Below are 24336 nucleotides of genomic sequence, written 5' to 3' on the forward strand. Positions count from 1 at the left end.
AGGATGTCTTAATATCCCTGCAGCAGCTCACCCGCTTTCCTACCCTCACAATCCACTAAAACTGAAATATTTTTTATTCCTGTTTCAGCTCCTCACCACCCTTTCCTGATTTCTTTTCCTTTACATACTGCAGTAGTACTACTATGACAGAAGGATAATATTTGATGCAATTCTAGACATTTGTCTTTTGTTTATTACTTCAGCGACAAAGCATAGCAATTTCCTACCACACTGTTTTCCCCCCAGTATTTACCCTTTCACTTTTGTTCTGCTGACACTGCATGCAGCCATTCCCTATTAGGGCATTTCCCCTTCTTATGTCCATGGCATCCAGAACTCCAGGTGATAATCTGTCTTTAAGTATATACTAAAAAGTTGTGTTTGTTGCAAAAATCACATTAAATATCTCTTCTAAACGTTCACCATTCAAGCATCCCTTTAGCAAGCTTTCACTGCACAATGTTGCACATGCATGAACTTGTTGGGAGCTACTTATATATCTCATCAAAGCAGTGCATTGAGCGGAATAAACAACAGTGTCTTTGGTCATCGATCAAAGGTCCTAAACTGACAGATCTAAGGGGTACTACAGCTAGTGTAAAAATAGCAATTTGAACGTATGCCACTCAATTACTAAGGACAGGGGAATCATGATCTAAATTCTGCCCAAGCTGACTGCCTAGTACATCTTAGTGAGCCTGGCATGCCATGCACATGCCATGTAAAAAGTCATTCTGCCTGTGTAAAGTCAGACACTCCTAGTTTTCACACACCCTTTAGGATTTCCAAATCATCAAACTGAAAGATGGGAGAACATTACAGTGGTGACAGCTTCTGCTGAGAATGTCAGTTGTCTAAATCCCAGACAAACACAACTACACACCAAGAACATTTTGACTGATCATGACTGATACAATAAAATAAATTTAATCACTAAGATATGCAAATCTGGTAGCAGTAGACCAAAATTAATTCCTTGAATTCCACTTGAAAACTGAATGTTAGATAGTACAGTATCTAAATCAAGAAATGCTGCATAAAATAGAATTGCATTCTCTCTCATCTCCAAACACATTTCAGATGTGGCCTCTAGCAGAATGCAAAGAACATTTAATAAGGAGATAACAAAATCACAGCTAATTGTGATAATGAAACATATGATCTTTGTCTCCCTATGAATAGAGCATCTGGAAGGCATATTCCTTTTTTTCTTTATTTAGGGGAGTGAGTACTCTTGAATATTGCTGCTATTCGTTTTTCTTGAACAGAGATATTTTGTGCTCAAGGCAGCTTAGAACCTGATTTATGAAAATTTAAGTTAAAAAATAGTCAAGAGGAGACAGGTATTATGGCACCTTTCCCTTCCAGCTATTTGCATTGCAGTATTTGCTTTAGTGCATCTTTGTTCAGGTTCAGTATGATCTTCATACTACAGCTGTATCCTGTAATGTGAATATGTGGCAGTAACATCAGCACATGGGAGCACCCCAAAATTTGAGGAATGATCCCCGCCTCACTCTTTGCCATCCAAATCTCATTAACTGTTTCACACCAGTAAAACTATTCTACTCTAAGTAAATAGAGTAAGGAATGAAGTGCCACCTACCTGGGGATGGCACAATGGTGTCCTCCTCTTTGTGACCTCCCCAGAAGGACTCCAGCACATGTTGAAAAGCATAAGTGAGAAAATGGAAGTTTGGGAGTATATTTGTAACACTCTCCTACTATTTTCAAGGTAAGAGAAGAATGTCAGGGCTCACTGACAGATGAGCAGGCAGTTCAGGGTCACGGTTAGGTCTAAAAATCATATCTGGGTTTGTAACAAGATGGACTAAGTTATGGGAATTCAGAAAATTCTACATTCTGCATTAGGTCAGGATGTTTAAAATAATAATGTGATATGAGTGAATGAGATTTGTATACTAAGTCAAATACACATTTTTAAATATCACTGCCTATATGTTTTACACATGCCTACATATGCTGTCTGTGCTTGCAAGCAATTGTGTATCGTATTATTCAGACTGTTATTTGTTATGGAAGACCCCTCTGCATTTTTTAAAGCAAAGCAATCAGTCTATCTACAATTAGAGTGAAGTTACCCGGGGACAAAATGTGGGAGTTATTTAACAAAATACAGACACCTTACACAAAAGTATGAGACAGTGAATGAAGAATGACAAATGCAGTTGAAAACGTAGGAGGAATTTCTAATGTAATTATCAAAACTTAAATTTGATCTGCCTTGGCAAAGTGAACAGGGAACTGTGAAACAGGGAAGTGCGAATACCAATGGTAGTACATCATTCCATAGAACTATTTCGGTGTGTTTATTTCTTGGAGATTCTGAGGCTAGAGTGCCTGCTTACAGATACTATAACTAAGGCATCACAGCATAGTTTACCTTATGAAGCATCCAACAATAATAGCATGAAGGAGCACCATCACTGCCAGGTCTCTGATACACGTTTTTCACTAGCAATGCTGATACTCATGTGCCTGACAGGTCAGACATTTAAGTATCTGCCCATTTCTGATTTCAGCACATTTTAAAATTCTCGGGAGTATTTAATCATAGTGATTGACTTAATGGTCCTTGCCAAGTCATTTTCATCCTTGACTGGCACCCAAATGATCAATAAGCTTGACCATGCCAAAAGAGGGGAAAAAGAGAGAAAGAAGGAGAGAGAAGAAACAGAAAAAAGAGGGCAAGAAAGAGAAAGAATGAGGGAGAGAAAGGGAAAGAAAGAAAAACACAAAGGGAGGAAGAAAAACAGAGTGAAAGCAAAAGAAAGAAAGGGAAAGAGAAGGGAAGAGAAGGTGAGGAAGAAAGAAAGGAAGGAAGGAAGGAGGGAAGGAAGGAAAGAAGGGAGGGAAGGAGAGAAAAGTAGGAGGGAGGCGGGTAGCACTATATGAATATAAAAAGTAGAGTATAATCTACAGCTTGAACCCGGAATCACTCAAAGGGTTATGAGGTGCTAGTATTTAACAACAAAACAACGATAAAAATGCAACATCACAATGTTTGAGGCTTGGGGTGGGGGTGTTCTATAAAGAAATTCAAATCAATCCCTATCATTACTACTATCAAATATGCCTAAAATTTGCCTTAGTAGCTGAAGTACTATTTTTAAAATGCATCGAAATTACGTGGAAACCTAAGGGTCTTTGAAAATTAGTAGGAATTTCACCACAAAAAAATTCCTTGGGCATCCCATTTTTAACTGTAAGCATTTCTTCATTGACATTTAACATCTAACTGATGAGCCAAAATTTCATTTTCAAAAGTAATACAGATAAATCACAGCGTAAATCTTACTGGATGTTAAACAGACATGACTTCTAACAGCATCAAAATAAGCCTCCTAAATAAGTTAGGCATTGAAGTATCGAACAATGCGCGGCATGAATTAGAAATAATAAGTCTAAGTCTCCAATATCTATTTCTTATCCTCTATAAGTGATAAATTATTTACCCCAAGGAGATTTGAGTTCCAGAGCTGGAAAGTGTTCTTGGGGGAATAAGGACAGAACTTTATTCCAAGCACTTAAGAAAAGCCGAATACTAGGAGTGAGGCCATTTGTGCTATTCTGAAAGCACAAGTCTCCCTTCATTTTTGAAATGCTCTTGGGATAAATGAAATAAATGTAAATCTTAAAGGGAGATGCAGTGGAATTTTTTTAACGAATTATGTGGGCACTCCGAACAGAGTGGTTTTCACCTATCCCACAATACCTAAAGCAGGGATGACTGAAATTTTGTCAAAAAGTTGATTCTAATGTGGCACTGCCCTTAACACCAGCACAGGGCTCATATCGCTTGTGAGATCACATTCTAGAACCACTGCAGAGGAAGCGAACAAGCCCACCAAGTTTCAATTACAACAGTCACTCTCCAAGACTTATGTGTCTGCAAGAGAGGGCTGTAGACAGTACGCAAGGCTGTGAAATATATACCTTTGCTTCTAGCTGGTAAACAAACCTGTATGGATCCTATGGGGCCGGTTAGTGTCAGCACTTAAGATATTCTTTCCTTGTGCCAGCTACATGCAGTCTTACAGCTACAAAGACGAGCTCAGTCAGCCACATGCAGAGCCACACTCTGCTAAATGCTGTTGGCCTCACTAAAACAGGGCACAGTTGTAGGTAAAGGTGAAAGGCAGGCACATACTGCTCACCCCTACACCCGCATGGGAGCAGACTCATAGCCACACAATCTTCCCCTTTCGCACTGTGCTTTGGGAGTAAATGATGAATCATTACCTTTCCAGATTCCTTCAATACTATTTTCTATGATATTGTGGTACCACTGCATATATATATAATTATATATACATATGTTCATACAAATTCACACATGCACCTACACATACATAGAAAGCCTCACATCACATCCACACCCCACCTGAAAACAGTTCCTAACCAGGACACGCCTTTCCACACATACACTCTGTGCACATACAAAAACCGGGCACCCTGTTCCACATAGGGAAACACAAAACCCTGTGCAGACACGCATGCAAAGATCCACGCTTCGTGATTGCCTGCCTGCCAAAATTTCCCAGCTCACACACTCGTGTACATTGGCACTTCATTTCAGATTATACCCATGCACTCGCACACGTGCACGTGCGCACACATGCACGTGCGCACATATACACCATATGCACATCCACATAAAAATGTACACATGCAAACCTATATGAACACATACACACACTTGTGCAAGACAAAAGCATGTGCACAGAGGCACACACATGTTGACGTGTAAGAACACATATGCACACACACACAAAATACACGTACAGAGAGATGCACAGAAACAGATCCATGCACACTCACACACACATGCACACACATGTACACACAAAAAACATGCACACACACATGCAGAATCACAGAAGCACACAGATGCACACACAGACACATGCAGTCGTATACACACGCACACACACAGGCGCACACACAGAAATACACATGCACACACTGACACACACAATCACGCTGCACACATGCACATGTGCACCCATGTTCCACATGAAAGCACATATATGCACGCAAACACATGCACACACAGGCACACACGTGCACAGACATGCATGCACGTGCACTCACAGGCGCAAACACACATGCACCCAAACACACATTCACCCACACAAAAAGCGCACAACGCATGCACTGACACAAGCAGGCCCTCACAGACGCACAGGCACCGCGGGGACAGTTACGCACAGCTGCACACGCATGTACGCGCACACACACTTACGCACGAAAATGCACCACCCACCCCCGCACACACACCTGGAACAAACACCTCCGCACACCCACCCACATGCACACCCCCCGCACCGCAGGCGTTCCTTGCCCGCCCCCTCCGGCCGCTTGCCCCAGCGGAGGGAACCGCCGCCCCGCGCACCTTGCGCGGTAGTTGCCTCGGGCAGAGGACGGGAAGCCGAAAGCGCGGATCCCGACCCCCACAAGGCGGGGTCGATGCCAGTTTCCGCAGCCCCGGCCGGCAGCTCCCTTTTCCCCTTAGGCGAGGCTCTCCCCGCGCAGTTCCGCGCAGCGCAGCGCCCCCCCCGCCCACGCGGAGCGGCGCGGCCCCGGCGGCGCGGCGGCGCGGCCGCTAGGTGGCGCCAGCGCTCTTCCTTGCGGCGCCGCGGCCGCCCCGCCCCCGCCCCACGCGCGGCCCGGCCCGCCGGGAGCTGCCGCCCCGCCCGCGGCGCGGCGCTGCGCGGCGCTGCACGGGGCTGCCGTCCCCCCGGCCCGCGGTGGCAAAGAGCCCCCTCAGCTGCTGGCGCGGCTGTGGCCGCGCTCTTCGGGTAGCGGGGTTGTGCCCGCCGCGCTCCTGCCCGCGGAGACGGGCCTGTAATTAATGCCCCCGCGCAGAGCAATTAGCCTGCAAGCCCCCCTCGGAGACGCACATGCTCCCGTGTGAGGTGTGTGCCCCGAGGCGCGCGTGTGTGTGAGTGTGTGCGGGTGGTGACGATGGCAGCCCCGAGCACCGCACGTGAATTCTTAATAACGAGGCACTGACTTTTTGCGAGCGGCGGCGGGATGGATGTGCCCCGCCGTTATTAGCTGCCGGAGGCTCCTCCGGGAGGCTGTGCAGACCTCGGCACTGTATTATTTCCCAAGCCGATTTCCTAGGCAGAACTGATCCTCTTGGGGGAGCAGGGGGGCGGGGGGAGAATCTCAATTGCAAATAGTGCTTGGAGTTTATTCGAGAGAGTGTCTGAGCTTTAAGACGCTCTTCCGTGGCTCCTGGTGGATGCTGTAACGAGCCAGGATTGTGGTGGGTTTCAGCTGTGCAAGGACTTGGGGTAGCGAGGGGGTGGGGGGAAGGAAAAGACACGATCGAGAGTAGCTGAGACTTTGTGCCCCCGTTGGAGAGATGGTTGAGTCCTCGTCAAGGTTGCTGTGGTATCCCAGAAACACCATTCACTCCGAGCTGTGACCGCGCACCATCAACAGCAACAACTCCGCTGCGCCTGGCCAAGGAACAGGAATTAGGAGCTCTCAAGAATAATATGAAAGGGATCTGCAGAGGGGAAATCCGTGCAAAGGAATCGAAATTAGCAGACTTTTGGGAAAGGGGATGTACTAAATGTGGCCGGCTGGACTTCATCCTGGTGAAGAAAATGGAGATTAAAAGTGGATTTACATTTTGGAACCTCGTCTTTTTATTGATGGTTTCGTGTGTGAAAGGTAGGGTAGCATTTGAGGGGTATATTTTTAGGGGTTCGTTTGCTTTCGGTCAGGGCGTTGCAAGTGCTTGCTTTATACCGAGGTGTATTTAAAAATATATTTATCTCTTATTTTGTATTTTTAACCTGGGTACTTTGTAATGGAAAGATATAAAAGATTGCTAAAGCGGGGAGGAAAGAAGGAGTTGATTCAGAGCTCTCTTCGGAGATAGGAAATGTATTTGCTTGCCAGGCTTGGCGTTCAATGCAGTCACTGAGCTGGGTCTCAATAAATATTCTTGCAGTATGCTCAAACGGAGACGTGGGTTGGTTCATATAGCCTCTAACTAGTGTATATTCAAGCAAATCCCACCGGATGACTTTTTTTAAGGTGATGATGATGGTAGTTGGGGGGGGGGATTACCTACATTTCTGGTTTTCGGTCGAGCAACGGACTCTTTGCGGGAATGCCTGTATCGATACACTTATTAGTTTAACCCATTGAACGGGGAAAGTTACGGAGGAGCCCAGCGTGTGCGTAGCCGTCTCACAGCCCCAAATGCGCTTCACGCTCAGCTGTTTGTATGCATGCAGGTCTCCCTGGATGTCGAAAAGGTACGTTAGCAATTCAGCCTTGAAGGCATAGTCTGCTTTTGGGTGCAAAGATCGACACCTTTTCTCTTCCCTCCTTTGCTCCCTTTTCCTTGATATGTGCGGGGGTTTTGGGTTGGGTTTTTTTTGTTGTTGTTGGGGGGTTTTTTTTTTCTCCTTTGCGGGGCAGGGGTTATTTTGCTTTCTTCCTGCTTCTGTGTTCATGAAAGGAGGGCAAAAAGGAAACCTCTAGTTAGCGGCATAAATCTACCCACTAAGTCTGTGCTTGCAGACAGTTAGGGGAAATGCTACACACAGAGAAAAGAAGAAATATGTGGCTTGAATAATGTGCACCTTCAAAACTACACAGGCATCGCTAAACGGTGAAGTGCTGATCCCCTCACGCGTGCCTTCAGTGAAAGGATCTATTCTTCAACTCCCCACAGTCTGCTGCCTACCCGAAATAATCTCATCTTGTTTGTGGCCAGTGATTAATATCTGATTAATCACCCTTTTATCCCCCTCCTCATCCCTCCTCCCCGCCACACTCATACACTCCCAGAATATTTAGTAGACATTATCGAACCTTTCCGAGTTTTTAGACTTGGTTATCGCCTACAGAGGTTGCCTGCGCGGGTGGGGAGGAGGTGTGTTGCGGGGGCGGGGGGGCATTCAAGGGCGTGCCTTCCCAAGCTGGCTCTGCCTTGGATGAAACAGTTTATTGTAGAGCTTTGCAGCTGCTTGTCCCCCCATTGGCATCGCGGGGAAAAGAGAATTCGTGTTTCACGGGAGGGGTGTCAAGGGCTTTTACCTCACCCCACGTTATCCCGACACGGGGGATCCGAGGGGAAGGGGATTGCCTGCGACATTAATGCACATTTTAATTACAGACAGCCTCTCCCTGTTTGCGTCCGTTGAAGCGAGCTGCTCCCGGCCTTTGCCCCGTTCTGGAGAAGGTCTGCGGTCAAGACCAACCCGGGGCTTTGGGAGCATTTCTTTTTTCCCTGCTTCAGCCCTTTCTTATTAACGCAATTCCCCGTGCCGGGTACGATCGTTGGCAAGCCACGGGCTCGCCGCCTGCGAGCGCAGCGGGCGCGGTACGGAGGCGCTGGGGCTAACGGGTGGCGCCGGAGCTGCTGCCGAAGCAGCTGCTTTGTGAGCACGAGTCGCGGGGCGGCAGCATCCTACAAAATTAAAGACTCAGGCGGTTCTCCCGGCGTCGCGATGGCCGCGGGAGCCGTGCAAGTTTCCACAGCACCTGTTGAGAAGCCGCTTCGCTTGCCCTTAGGGCGAGGGGGAAGGAAGAAAAAAACACTGGATGCTGAGGGCAAAAGCTGGGATGAAACACGTAAAACAGCCCAAAAAAAAGAGAAAAAACGGGCTTTGCAAAACTGGCCCTTTCTCTTCCTGCCCACATACAGTCCCAGAGAGATGCTGTGAAGCCGTTTCCTCTCTATTGTCAGGGCCTGAGCTTCCCAGCTGCTGACCCTGGCAGTTTCTGTAGACTTCCCTTGGACTGGAGGGTCCTCCCAGCAACTGCAAATGCAGTAGGTCAAATTTTACATCCTGGATGCTGGCTACTTCAGGCAGCCAAGCTCCATAGAGCTGGCTTAGCCTCACTGCAGCACTGCATCTATTCTGGGCGTTTATAGTTAGTTCTCTCCCTTCTCTCATGAATGGATACATTTTACCTTGATCTACATTCCCATTGTGTCAGCACACACTTCTGCTCCCAGAAACCTTAGCAGAGGCAAACAATGAATGACTATCTGCCCGATTAAAACATTCCAGATGTTGGGAGGAAGGTGACTCCCCAGATCCTGCATCAGCTCTACCATTGCCTGATAAAGCCTTTTCACCACACCCCACCTCCACAAGCTCTAGCCCATACCCTTCTTTACTTAATCATCTCTACTGAATAGTCCAGCACCATACCATAACACATAAACTGTTGCTGAGGTTGCTGTCATCCAGACCACTTCCACAGCTTTTCTTGATACCTGCCTCTCAGACCCTTCCTAGTTTTGTCATCATCCTGTTGCCATTGATCCACAGCTGTTCCACTGTTACAGGTGTCAGACCATCCCAGGGTGCTTATGGAGCCATGTTCATATTTGATTAATTATGTGCTCCTTATATATATCCATATAGACAAAAAAATTCATCATATTTATCTATAAATTCATGCCTCTTTGGAACCTTGCCAATAATACTTAGGAGGGGTTAGAAAAGGAAGAAGAACAAAGGAGAAAATGTGAGGAAGGAAATTGCCAGAACTGCTGGGGAAGGGGTGATAGAACTGAAGTAGGAGGAATTGTACCTTCTTCAATGAAAATCTTTAACTGATTACACAGTATCGCATTATGCCATAGATCAACATCCAAAAAAATCTTCCTTGGATAGACATGGAGTAAAAAAGCAAAGAAATGGCAGCACTGGAAAGTGAGAGAAGGCACAGAAGGCACTAACACAAAACAAACAAACAATAACCAACAAACCCCCCCCCACAACTCAACCCTTAGGAAATGCCAAGCAGGGTCATTCCTAGCCAGCTGCAGGGGATGATGGGTGTTGTGCTCTTTCCTCTAGATGTGCAAGACACCTATGAAAGCTCCTGTCCCTTCTTTCCCACCCTCTCAGAGAAATGAGATGCACCATTTAGGCACGGGAGATACAAACTAAGCTTGGAGGAGCAGCAAGTGGAAACCTCCATCATCCAATTCTTTTACAGAAAGGAGAGGAGAAGGGATAAAAGGAAAAAAGAAAAGTCAAATCCATGGCACTTGTTTTATATGCAAAAATGAAAAAAGCAGCATCTTTGCCTTCTGGGAGTTAGAAGAGAAATCACTGATACCTGCATCCCTTCAGTTTGATGCCTCACTCTAGAAACACACACATACACAAAATATTTAGAAGATGCTTGTGTCCTGATCTGTTTATGGAAGCAAACCAGAGAGGAAATCAGGCAAAATGACCAGAGACTACAAGACTCCTCCATCTCTTATGTTTAGCTGTCACTCCAAGGCAGAGAGCATAGAGCACCAAGGTCTGCTCTTTTGTCTGCCTGGCTAAAAGGAAGCGTTGCCTCTGCTGTTCCTCTGGTCCTCTGTTGCAGTTGTAACAAACGCAACAAGGGCAGCTTTCAAAATAAAAGGGAGATGAAGCAATGAGATTTTAAATGGCTCATTGACAGAAGATGTGATGAGAAAATGGAAAGGATTTCCATTTCCAGTGATGAGTACCTGGCATGTGTGAATATTTAGCAGGGACAAAATGTACCCTGCTTCTTCCAGCCACCTCTGTGGTCCCCCTTCTCCCCCATTCCCACCTCAAGCCTGCTCCCTTCAGGCTCCGCCAGACCCTCCCCACCGCTTCCTTCCCAGTCACTTGACTTATGGGGTTACTGGCTGACGGCTTTCCTCGGTGGGGCACAGGTGGGCGTAGCGAGGTGCTCGCTGTGTCCTCGAAGCAGAAATGGGTGGGCGAGTCACATTAGGTTCAGATCTCCTCATTTTCCAGATGGTCGCTGCAGCTGCTGTATCTTTGTGTGGGTGCGTGTGTCTGTTGTGCGTACATACGCAGGGGCGCAGGGAGACACTGACCGGAGCAGGGCCAGCGTCGTCCTTCCTTTCCAACTCCTCCGCACACGCTCAGCTCCGCTACGGTGCCGCTTTCCCACAGGCTCCCGCAGATCACGCAGGGCTTCTGCTCAGAGGGCTGCGCACAGCAGCTGAGCGATTCTTTGAAGCTACACAGTTCTGCGGGGTTGCAACCAAAGTTACCTTCCCTCACCCTCGCCCTTCCCCTTCAGTTCAGGGCTAAAACAAGGCTCCTCTATGCCCTCCTCTTAGCGCACGGCTCCTCCTCCTCTGCGGGGTAGAAATGAAGAAACACAAACCCTCTCAGCAATATCATCAGGCGTCTCTTCTCCCTCCCCTGCCCGGTGCCATTAGGGACCCGCAAAGGGCACAGAGGAACGTCGCCTGCAGCCTCCGCTCTTTCACTGCGAGTAGCAGCGGTCGCAAGGCGGAGCCGGCACGGGGCGGTGGCAGCCGGCCGGCGGGCCTCACCGGCCCCGGCCCCCGCTTCCGCAGCACCCGAGGCGGCCGCACCTACAGGGAGTCCTCCTTAAAATACTCTTCCGTCGTTTGGCTTTGCTTTCTTTAGCTCAGTGACTGCTGAAAGTCTTTTGTTTGCAAGTCTGAGAGAGCACTAGGGTGGTCTCTTTGTTTTTAACACACACAAATAGCCCCTGACTCCCTGAGTGCCATCAGCCCGTTCCTCGAGGGAACGGGCTGGGGGCTCCAGGCAACCACACAGGCTGAAGTGGGACAGGTTGTATCTTCAACTCCATTATCAACATCTCAACTTGGAAGCACCTGCCCAGGAGACCTAAAGAACTCCGTGGATGTGCTTTCAAATCCATCCTTTTCCAAAACTTTTGTACAATGAGAAACTATATAGCTTAACTGTTTGGGTTTTTTTTGTTTTTGTGGGGTGTTTTGTTTGTTTTTGAAGTAGGAACAAGTCAAATGTGAACAATTGCCCATCTAGCTTAGTGCCCTTTATCTCCAACGGTGACTATTAGCAGCCTGGGGAGAGATATGAGAAACACAGCAAGTACAGAGTGACTAGCACATCATCCTGGGTTTCAGCAGCCAGCAGCTTTGGGTCTTCCTGAGCCAGAGACTGCTTTTGGAACAGCGTGTTTTCAGGGGCACGGACTGGCCTGGGTCCACTTATTTGTCTATTCTCCCTTCCCTTCCCTCTAGAGTTTCATACCATTGCATTCATATGCATCCTCCATCCTTTACACTCTGCATCTGGCTGAAAGCAGTGAATAGTATGGAAGCTTGTAATAAAACTGGCTTTATTATACCCGGTGTTGTTGATGTACTATATAGGCCAACCCCCAAAATTGAAATTTGTAACAATTGAATGCACATGGATCTAGTAAAGAGAGAGAAGAGCACACAATTGTTCAGGGAAATTTTATAATATTTTGAAATATCCTGTGGGAATGGCTCAATTTCCATAATTGTAACACCCTTTCAGAGAAAAGGTTATGAAGAATAATGTAGCCTTGTATACCTCCTTTTTTAAAAGCAGGTGTCTTGGACCTTACCTGATTTTCAGAGGTATTGAGCACTTCCGATTCCACCTGGCTCCAGTAAGAGCCTGGGGAACTAGATAACACCTGTTAAGCAAAGCCAATTGAGTCTGTTGTTATAACGCTGGGACAGAGAAAGACATATAAGACGTATAACTCAAAGGAAAACATCTATAAAATAACTTAGAATTAGATGTAAAATTATAATTATATAGAATCTGATAAATTGGAACTGGTAGGAATAGGAAAGTCTTTATGATGTGCTGCAAAAATTTTTTTTTTTTTTCCTTCATCACTAATAGAAAATTTAAATTCTAATTCAACAGGGTTGTGACATCTCAGACTCAACTTCTTCCTGGGTACGATTTGGCTTGTAATTCTGGACATAATGGTTAAGGTTGAAACGATAGAACAGCTTAGAAATAGCCTTTGTGGGAAAATAGTTTACCAAAATAGTTACTCCAAAAGAATCCCCTGGGAAAGAGCAGTCATAGACAATTTGGCCTAAGGTGATGTTTTTTCCTTAGACACCTATATTTTTAAGGGAGCTTTTATTACACAAGATATATGAAGAAGCAATATTTAAGTAACAAATCAGAGAGGCATATGATAAAAATAGTTATTACAAGGCTATAAAACCTACCTCACCATTTTGATTGAGTAATTTTCATGCTAAGGTTTATTGAAAAATTACAGAACTCATAAGCTTTAAACAGATGCCTTTCAAACAACTTCGCAGAAGAATGTTTTCTTCTTAATGAAACTGTACAGTTTCTCAACAAAAAGAACCTTTGCGTTTATCAAAAATTCAAGGGATGATATTTAACAATGGTTTTTGACCTAAATAGAAAGGTGCATGATATGTAATGTACAGGATGTCACCTGCCTCTTAAAAAAAAGCCTAGTAGTACTAGAAAATTATTAACAACTGCTTCCCGACATTCAACTTTTCTTTTGGGAAACGGAATGGAAAAGGATATCGGACTATGACAAAGACTTTTTAAAATAAACATGCACACACACAAACACACCATGTTTTTGTAGATGTTTACATTTAGTTGTTTACTTTTCCTGTGCAGATTTGCATTCATGGTCTCACTGCCTTGTTCTTACAGATCACATAAGATTTACTATGGCTCCATAATCCTGGCATTACAAGTGCTGAATACCATTGTAAATGTCAAAGAAGGAAACAGTGGAAATGCATCACCTCCTTCACAGTGTCTGAAATGTTAGATGGATACATTTATAGATTTAAGAACAGTGTTACTCAGAGAGAGACAGCCTCAAAGTATTGGGGAACAGCATACAAGGGATTCCACTGGGACTGGTACTCTCATAGAATGGTATTGTCAAAGAGCAAGGTGCCGTGCAACCAGAACAGACATAGAGAGACGACTGCCCTTTTTCTCTTGGATTCTATAAAATGCATCGTAGCATCATGTATCATATTCATATCGTACCATAGAAATAAGGTGAATAACAGTAAGTAACAACCACAGAAGGATTCACGGGGTGGTGAATTCTCACCTCCCGAGGCCTGTAAATAACACAGATTATCTTGTGTAATAGGACTAAAGGAATCTGGAGGCTTGAAGCAGAAATGACTGAGTAATTATTTGGATTATACAGATGATGAATCACTACTTCTGACCTTGAATTCTATTTTATCTGTTTCCCATATCTGCATATCTTATTAGCTTTATATCTTTATGCATTCCAACTTGTTTGATTTCATTCTCATGGAATTGTGTACAAGCATATGTAATATGCATATGTGTAACATATATGCATAATATGGACATAAAGAAATTATATCCATAACCAAATACATGGTTATGTTACGAAGAAATTCAACAGACTGCATTGTTAGCTTACAAAGGTGCAAGTTATTACCTCTTAATTTATTGTGTATTCCCAATCTCAGAAGGCAGAGCTACTATAATAAGTAACTGATTTCACTAACAAAACAAGAGTGCAAGTAGTGATAACCAGCACTAGGAGGAAAGCGTGACGAAAAGAAAAACACCAGTTACTAAAAACACTAGTAAAACTTGATCCTAGCACATTAAGAATTAACTGACACAATTATTTATTCACACTGATTTAGGAAAGTTTTAATAAATATAGTTTCTATAAAAATGTTTTTAGTAGAATGAAACCTCTAATCATTTTTCAAATACAGAAAAAATATTTCTGTGTTATTTTCTGTTTTATTTTAATACTGGTATTATCATTTAAAGAGGCTGACATCACATCTCAGAGGTGGCTGTATTTAAGTAGTAGATAAAATGATCCTTCTGTGATCATTATCTTCTTACAGACCTTTTTTCAGACCCAGCAAGTGGATATCTGCAAGTGTTGTTTGGAGTCCTTAGCTGAAATAAGCTGCATAAATGCCGAGTATGGATATTATTCTCCTTTCAACATAGCATTGAGATGGAGCTACTTGAGTTACAGAACCTTTCCTCCATTATTTAATCTGATCCAGAAGAAACACTTCACATTCTACTATAGTTAGCTTTCTTGATTGTTGTGCAATTTTCTTTGGGAATCAAAGTTTAGTCTAATTAAAACTAATCTTTTAAAAGCCTATATTAAAAGTTACATTTTTACTTCTGGATATCAGCTTTGATCCAAAGGTGAACAGAAGATATAAAACAGGATACAAAATGAGCTTCTAAACTGCCTGTTGTTGAGGCCATTGAAAGCAACAGGAGAGTCCAGAACAGGAGCTTTGAGAGTACGTTTGCCTCTGCTTCTTTTCATATTGAGTTTTGAATTGCAGTTTTCTGTACATATATTTCATTTGAGTCGGAAACATAAATTTTAACAGAAGCCATGTATTTCACAATAAACTAGAAATTTTCAATAGAAATGTTCTTTGGAAAACTCACATTGCATTATAAACCTAAAGATTACAAAAGTAAATTGTTTATGATTCTGCTTAAGGCAATTATATATTTGGGTACGGTCAGAAAATGCTGTCTTTCTACATTTTATTGATGATAATGTCAGTACTTCTGGGGACCAGACTACTAGATTCAACGTAATGGTATCATGTTAACACAATATGAGCTGTAATCCTTAAAACTACAGAATACTCCTGCATTTTGTCAGGACATATGCTGAGTTACAACATGTTTACATATGCTGTACATATGTAAACATACAGTTTACAACCTGGTTTCAAGACTCCTTATTAAATTTTTGTTCTCCAGTTAAAACATTTTGGAATTTGTAGAAGTCTGCTAATAGCTGCAGAGGAACTGGGAGGAATTGAGAAAATAGATTTCAGTTTAGAATGCTTTAAGATTTAATTATTAATGCAATTTGGTTTTACTTTTATTGTATTATCATGCATTCCAGACATGTAGTTACATTTGAAAATGCTGAAATACATAGCAAAACCAAAGCACAAAAATAGGGACATTTTCACATTAATTTCATTCCATTTATCTTCTGCTAGCATGTTCTTTGTATTTGCCACCATCTCAGAGTCTAGAAACATGTAATATACTGAACGAAAATCATAAGAACAAAAATATATTGAAAAACAAGGGTCCATATTCTGGCTTTTGGAAAGCCTACCTGGTTAACCAAAGGTGGAGGGAAGAAAAGAATAGGTCTTTGGTCGCCTCACAAAGTCCAGTCAATCAGCTCTGCAGTAAAAGATGCTTTTTTCATGGGCCTCCAGGTGCAGGTGGGAACACAGACATGCAAACACAGGTATGCAAGTGTGTGTGTGCACGCCAGCACTTCTGATAACAAGCATCTGTAGCTGTGTGTTCTGTCAAGAAAAAACTATGCTTAACTCATGACTATGCTCATCTTGTGTGTTTTCCCTTGAGTACACCTATGCTAACTGACATTTATACTTCAATCCTTTGACTACTGCTACTGACTTTCGCAATGCATGTTGCATGACATGGTAGTTTTAATGACCACAAGAGAAGAAATACATACAATTCATAATATATAACTGAAAGGGAAAGACATTTTCTCCAAAACCTTTACATCAATATAGTGCTCAGAAAAGTGTTTATCTGATTAGAGAATTTTCATCAGTTTAATGAATTGAAGGAACATGATACAAATTGTACTTTATCGAAGTGAATGTTTTAGCAATATTAATGGCAACAATCCTTCCCTCTTAGGACTATTACTAAAATGGCTAAGAATTTTACAGCTTTTCCATTATTTACTAAATATGAAATCCTTTCATATGAAACTGCTAAAAGATTTCTTCTTCAATTTCTTCTTCAATTAGACCCTTCAGTGAAGGGTCTTGGAGCTGAGAAAAAGATCAATATTTTACACTTGCTGGGCTTGAAAAATGTCATCTTACAATCAAAAGAGGGGAGCTGACTGCTCAGTCCTCAGTCTCTTGCTGAGATCTTCAACTTAAAAACAAATAGGAACATCATTACCTACTTCTTTCTACATTATTATTCAGCGTATCTACCACTTTCATTCAAAATTCTTCTTTTCAATAGCTGCTCCTTTCTGCAAACTCTTTTGAAGGAGGCCAATCATTTCCCTCACACAATTCACATAGTTATTAGCTTCAGAGACTTTGATAATATCAGCTCTTTATCCTTTATTTCAATCTTGGCAACTCCTTCCTGGGAAAATAAAATACCTCTGACATTTGGGAGCATATTTCTTTAGATTCTATTTAACGAAATTTCATATATCCGTATTCTCCTTATAGCAATTATAAACATCTTGTAAGGAAGTGAATGTTATTATACTTCTTCAGTGGCCTAATTTTCTACTGAAGTACTTCAGCATTCTCGAGAAAGTTTAATTTTCAGCCCCCTTCTGTGGAAAGAAAAATAGCACAGACACTAGACTAGCAATAGCATTTCTGTGTTTTTCATAGAGGAAACAGTGACAACAGAACTTCCCATGTCTTCTCATGCAAGGATAACAAGTTTTCCCTGACAAATAGGTGAGATATGTTTTATTGGCATTTTCACTGTCAGCAGCGGAAAGTTACACCAATCAACCATATAAGACACAGTGATTTTTGTAAACATCCTGACAAACCTATGCTTCTCAAAGCTATTTATCTGAAATAGCAATGAGCAACAGAATCAATGTTTAATATAGAATGAGTTCAACAGCGTTGGTGACTTCTGCCTCCATAACTTCCCTAAGGATATGCTTCCAAAATTCCTAAATCTCTCTAGTACTACAATTGCAGGTCATTGAAATTTGTTTAAGTTTTTACACTAATTTCAGCTAGTTTTAAATTAAGCTACCCATAAAAAACCCCACTCTCCTAAGCTCTATCTATATATTTTTACTACACTCAAATTTTAGCTCATCAGCTAACTCCTGTAATTTCTCCCAATTTATCCAGCCTCCCCTGTGCTTCTGGGCTCCCTTCCCAAACTCTCTTCCCACTCCACAAGTACCACTGGAGAAGTCCCAAAAACATAAAGCCTGCAGTAAAATGCAGAAAGTAATCTCCAGTTTCTATGTAATTTGTAAAGTTCTTTTGTGGCCCAAAGTAATAACCATGTAAGGTTAATCTGTTAGGAAATTAAATATCCTCCCAGCCTTACAGTCATGGATTAGACTTACTAACTTCTTCAGGATGTGCTTTGGATTTTAAATCATCTGCCAGAAGGCAAGACTGGAAGAGTGGAGTTCCAGTTATATGTGTTTTCATTCTTCAGTCTATTGTGCCTGTCTACATTATAATTTTTTGGTAACCAAAATAATACCCCTTCACCCAAACAAAGAAACTTCAAAATACATGATTAGAAAAGGTCAAAACTAATAGTAACTTAAAGATAAAATCCTTACTTGCATACAAATAAACACTATATAATCAGATTATTAAAATTTGGATACTTGGTATATTTTGAAAATCCAAGGCATGTCTTCTGTTTTTCAAGCTCCAACGTATGCAATGAAACTGTTCATGTGACATTGTAAGGGAAATTTTACAGATCTAGTATTACTACTGTATCCTTTACTGATATCATCGTTCTGGGATGACCAGAACAGACTCATCAGGACTCTGGATTCTACAGAATATTAGAGATTAATAAAAAAAAAAGAAATAGAAAAGGAAAAAAGAAAAAATCACATAGGTTAAAACAGGGCCAGATTTGTAGAGATTCTGTTACTCGCTTGTTCCAAGATCGATTTTGAGCACTTCAATGAAATCAGGAGAGTTTGCTATATATCTGACTTGTGAAAACTACTGTTCCAAATTACTCCCTTTGGGGCCTCTTGTACTGGTCACCTCTTTGAAATACATTGACAGCTGAGTTAACACAAATGTCTAATCTAAAAAGCCAGAGTGTGTCATGGATATCAGCTAAGGGAGGATCTACTCAGCAGAACCTCTGTAATTATTAAGAAGTCATGAAATGCCTGCTACAATTTAGGGTAAGTCTGAGGTAACTACAAGGAAAATGGATAATTTATTAAAAAAATGTAGTACACAAACAATGAGCATTGATTCATCATTAAATAATTTTCATATACTTCTGAAGATATGGATGTACTTTAATGCTGTCTGAGATGTTTTCTGTAGAACATTTTCTTCATTTTTATGAAGAACATTTATTTCCTCAGTTTTATTTTTTCACGGTACACAGTGTCTTTTTGGTGAACATTCTCTGGCCAAACTGATTTGGATATATTTAGCTGACCAATTTTTTTCTCCTCCTCTGCTTCCTTCATGCTTCATTTGCCCAAAGTTTATTTCCACCATCTCTTTTGTACCATACTTTTTTGCGTTTTTAATTCACAGATTGCTTGGAGCTGGGTTCCTATTCTTTGTCTGACACACTTGGATCACTGTGCATTTTTTGAGAAGCTGTACCATTGATTTTTCCTGTTTGCCTGTCACTTATCAGTATTTTAAATATGTCAGTTATCTACCTGAATATCTGTCTTTTACAACCTCTTCTATTTCATGTAGCTTGGTGGCTGTAAGTCTTTCTATTCAAAGCTTACTTTCATTTTAAACAAACATGATCATCCATTCAATTATGACTTGTTGAAATATTTACCAACACATTATTTTAGAGCTTGTCCCAACGGAAATTAAAAGAAGATTTGTCATTGACTTTTAGCAGAACAGAGCAGATTGTTATAACAAACAAAATGCTCTCTTTCAATACAGAGGAGTTTATTTAGGATGTGATAGCTCTACAAAATTGTTTGTACCATGCATGGGACTAAACTGATGAAACTTAAAAACTGTAACAGTTGAACACCACTACATTCTTTTTGGCCAGTACCCTAAAATTATATTAGAGCTAGTGGGCTGAGTAATTGACACTCTCAAAAACCTTACAGGCTTTGGTCCATTTCTGTTCACTGTCTTATGATGGTAGTCCTCAAAAAAAATGCTTCAGACTTTAAGAGTACTATCAGGTTTTATTATAGTTTTCGAATCCTATTCTAACTCATCATTCATTTATAAAGATGGCAGGAGAAAGACTAGAGCTGCAAGATAAGCAGAAATTCTAAAATTCATTTTAAAGCCTCAAGTAAATAATTTCAAAACTTTAGAAGACAATGAGTCAACATTTTATTAACCAATCACTTTTTTTTAACTGTGATTTGGTCTAGAAGTTGGCAGAAACACAGGAGAAACCCTGAGAGTTTAAAGTTTCTGGCTGATCTCTAAATCAAAAGCAGCTGAGCAGATTTAAATATTTTGTGTAAACAAATTTGCATCCAGGCTGCTAATCTGCATGCCAGCTTTCAGTTTGACATTTTCTGAAATGATGGAAAAATGCTAAGCCCTTAATGCTAAATGGAGTTCATAATGGAAATGCTGACAGACCCGTAATTACCTGTATTGTGATTCTGCTGAAAGCTTCTTTATCTGTCTAATCTTTCACAAAGAAGTTAAATATATAAATTCTTGAAAGGGGGAAAAAAGAAACTTTATGTTGGAAAAGCTAAACTGTAGCAATGCTATATTGTCTTCCAGACATCTACTTATGGAGGTAGCAGATAACAAAAAATTATTTAAAAAAGGATGTAACATTTCCTGTGGAACTGTAAAAGCAGCCAGTGATGCTTAAAAGTCTAATTTAACTTCCATTTAAAAATCTTTTTTAGTCACCTTTCTGGTAAGGTATGAGTAAACAGATCCAATCAACCATTTTTAATATCATCATCATGCAGGTATCATTTTGATGTGTTTTCCTATATGCATATTAATCTCTAAAACTCGCCTACTTATGCATTTGCACACTCATTCATTTTGTGAGGACATTCTGTAGGTCCTCAACATTGTTTGATTACCCGAAGGATCTTAACATCATCCCCAGTCTTGCAAATTCCCATCATTGCCCCCAAAAGTGAGCCAGCCCATTTTTCATTCTTCCTTATTCAAACAAGTGATCATTAAGCCCTACTCTGCTTCTTATCCTTTCACCAGTTTAAGTCCATAAAAGGATCTTTCAATCTCTCCTGTGGAAACTTATTTTCTTTAATAACCTTTGGTAAGGAACCTTATCAAAAAGTTCTCGTAAGTTAACAATGACTAAATTTTAGAAGATTAGTTATTCTGATTAATGGATCTGTACCCAGAATTCCCTTTTGCTGGATAACAGCTTTAACCAAAGACATCAGGTGGGAGTAATATTCTGCCTGTCTCATACCTCCTTTCAGAAGCTTTAATACAAAACTGTAGATCCAGAAAAAGACAGAGGGCAAGAGCCATAGGCACTATGCAACATAGAAAAGATTAGTTCAACCACTTCAAGTGTTTGGGAGAGCTGTTGAATGCCCAAGCACGAAGGTCCTATATGAAGAGTCAGGCTTGTCATAACAGTTTCAGAGAGGTGCCTAAATGAAGTAAAGGGTATAAGATTATGGATGGAGTTTCCAGTGTGCCTCTTTCTTTAGAGGTCCCTGTTGGCAGTCCACAGAAACCCAAGCCCTTAACACATTACCTGCTCTTAACGCTAGTGGAATTAAATTCTCTCATACATGAAGTATGTGGAACATAGGACCTAACTTACATTTCTGAACTCCATTCTTGGACCTCCTATCTTATGGTTGAGCCATTGAAAGAAAGATGCCATCTCAGGTCTGCAACATCTGACTTATAAGCACTCAACCACACTAGGTAAAGCTCCCAAACCACTACCTGTATATGTTACCTTCTCCATTACGCCGAAGAGCCATAAATATTTTGTGGGTTGAGTCAGAGCACTTTTCACAGTACTTCTGAGGTAGGATGAGATTTAGTACTTTAACAGGAAACTTAAAAAATATATTTCTGAAGTTGCAGGAAATGGTGTTAATTCTGTTGGAAGAACTTTTGTTTTTCATTAAACCACTATTCCAAACAAAGTGTTAGAGACATTGAGCTGTTGCAGTTGCCATGCTTCAGATGAGATGTTGCTTGCATGTCTGGTCCTGAAAGATTGCATGGTATTTTTCACAAAATATTGTTATTAGCCTTCATCTGCTGGCTAAATTCCAGTTTGGATAATTACAGTCTGCTATTTAAATTTGCTATTTAAATTCTCTAAGCAGAGTATGTTAAATAACCTTCTACACTTCCTTTCCTAATCTTCTGAGGGGCATTTCTATGATTTATTAAATAACAGTTCTTCTTAATCTAAAAGGCAACTGCTTCTAAATGCTAGGGTAAAGTGACTGTTTTAGAAGGTGCGTTGACTACACAGTGCTCAGTGATAAATTACACAGCTGCATTGGTGGTACTTGCCATGTAGGAAGAGTTCCTTAGCGCTTTACAAAAACAAAAGGAAATTACCTCCTTATAAAGATAGTTGCAATTTAAATTAGAGTTGGTCAAAAGGCTTTAGGTAAAAAATACAATATGTCCTACACAAGAAGTGAGTATGAACCTGGAGAAATCTACATAGAAAGTTCTGAAAAAGTGACAAGATATTGAAGGTTTAAATAGAGTTTTCTTATTCAAGATGAAGGGTAAACACACTGTAGTAAACAGGATAATGTAAAGAAGTGTAAAACTGTGCAAAAACCTTGAATTAGGCTCAGATATGGAAAAATTAAATGGACAGAATTGGTCACTTGTACCAGTCATGAAGCCAAGTCTCAGTTTTGCAGTAAATGGATGAAAAGGAAACATTTCAGATATTGAGTAGATCATTTTCCTAAGCACATAGTGCTTCAGTTCTTTGTTTCACTGTGAAAAGCAGAAAGAGAGGAGAGGAGAGGAGAGGAGAGGAGAGGAGAGGAGAGGAGAGGAGAGGAGAGGAGAGGAGAGGAGAGGAGAGGAGAGGAGAGAGGAAAGGAAAGGAAAGGAAAGGAAAGGAAAGGAAAGGAAAGGAAAGGAAAGGAAAGGAAAGGAAAGGAAAGGAAAGGAAAGGAAAGGAAAGGAAAGGAAAGGAAAGGAAAGGAAAGGAAAGGAAAGGAAAGGAAAGGAAAGGAAAGGAAAGGAAAGGAAAGGAAAGGAAAGGAAAGGAAAGGAAAGGAAAGGGGAAAGGAAAGGGGAAAGGAAAGGGGAAAGGAAAAAGGAAAGGGGAAAGGAAAAAGGAAAGGAAAAAGGAAAGGAAAGGAAAAAGGAAAGGAAAGGAAAGGAAAGGAAAGGAAAGGAAAGGAAAGGAAAGGAAAGGAAAGGAAAGGAAAGGAAAGGAAAGGAAAGGAAAGGAAAGGAAAGGAAAGGAAAGGAAAGGAAAGGAAAGGAAAGGAAAGGAAAGGAAAGGAAAGGAAAGGAAAGGAAAGGAAAGGAAAGGAAAGGAAAGGAAAGGAAAGGAAAAAAAAAAAGAATAATTTAGGTTCAATATTAACCACATTGTTGTTCAAAGTGTTTTTGAACAGTCCTAATTATTGAACTAGTTTAAAGATAATTTATATATTGAGCTTCAGTGCATCATTCCATTAAAAACTGGTGTTTGCCTCTCCCTCCCTGCCCCGTAAATAGGAACATTCACCAAAGACAGACAGACATAGGAAGCAAAGGTACTCCATAGAAGTACATCCTGCCTCAAAAGATATTCTAACATTCAGTATCTCCATCTTTTCTCTGTACCTGTTGGCACAGCTGTGTTAAACTAGAAGAAGCCCTCTCCTGTGTAATGTCTTCCAATCTTATGCACCTCCCACAGAATACCCAGTATAAAGGCAGAAGATTTTTGCTCTCCTTGAAGAAAGGACAGCAGTGTTGACATTTTTGCTCATTAGTGTTCCACTATGTATTTTGCAAACTCTGTACAGGCTTACAGGAAAACTTTATTTTTGTGGGTTTTACACAGAACAATTCAACATACTTAATGCAAGCTCATAACAATTCTATTGCTGCCGGTACTGTTTGGCATTATTTTAGTTTAAGACAAAAACATCATAATAATACCCACATACTCACTCATGTCTGCTTAAACTACATCTAAACTCAGTCCTACCTGTTTAAAAAAACACAATACCAAGAGCATTTTACATAATGTTATGTGTAAATAGGGTATTCATAGAGTTTGTGCATGTCTGGTTTGAATGGAAGCAGGATTTGTGTTTATAGCCCTTTGAGAAATCATCTAAATGTGATTTAAGAAAACAGTGTTGTTACATTGCAGATGTTTGTCTTGACTGTAATCTCAAAGCTTGAGGATTTTTATATTTGTTACAGAAGCACAGAGACTTTTTTGGACTGGTAATCATTATGACTTATTGTTGCCAAAAGCTGCATTAACTGCTACTTTGTAGTCTCCTACACATAGAATTTTCATTAGCTTAGTTTCTTGTTTGAATACAAAATTAATAAATATGAGTGTAATATAATATGCACAGTTCCAAACAAAATAACTGCAGTCTTGCAGGTAATGATCAGGAGAAAAACAGAATAAGTTAATTTCTCTGTTAAACAGCTTCATTATTTGTGGGTTAGTAAAACTCCAGGTACTTTGGTTTGCAGTTTACCACTATATTGCCCCAAAAAATCAGGATATACATTGTAATTCCAAAAGTACTTTGAAG

General features: G+C 41.1%; 1 protein-coding gene across 3 annotated transcripts in view; it reads left to right on the forward strand.

Moving 5' to 3' along the window:
* Positions 1–6530: 6530 nt before the first annotated feature.
* Positions 6531–24336, forward strand: part of CSMD3 (CUB and Sushi multiple domains 3) — a gene marked incomplete at its 5' end in the record, with an annotated part of 769714 nt that continues 751908 nt past the window's right edge. For all 3 annotated transcript variants that reach the window (XM_081996335.1, XM_081996336.1, XM_081996337.1), the window contains one exon: positions 6531–6708. In XM_081996335.1, coding sequence (XP_081852461.1) covers positions 6531–6708 — 178 coding nt within the window. The remainder of the gene's footprint in view (positions 6709–24336) is intronic.

Source organism: Phaethon aethereus (genome assembly GCF_964289735.1).
Source record: "Phaethon aethereus genome assembly, chromosome: 2".
In the NCBI taxonomy this organism is placed as follows: Eukaryota; Metazoa; Chordata; class Aves; order Phaethontiformes; family Phaethontidae; genus Phaethon; species Phaethon aethereus.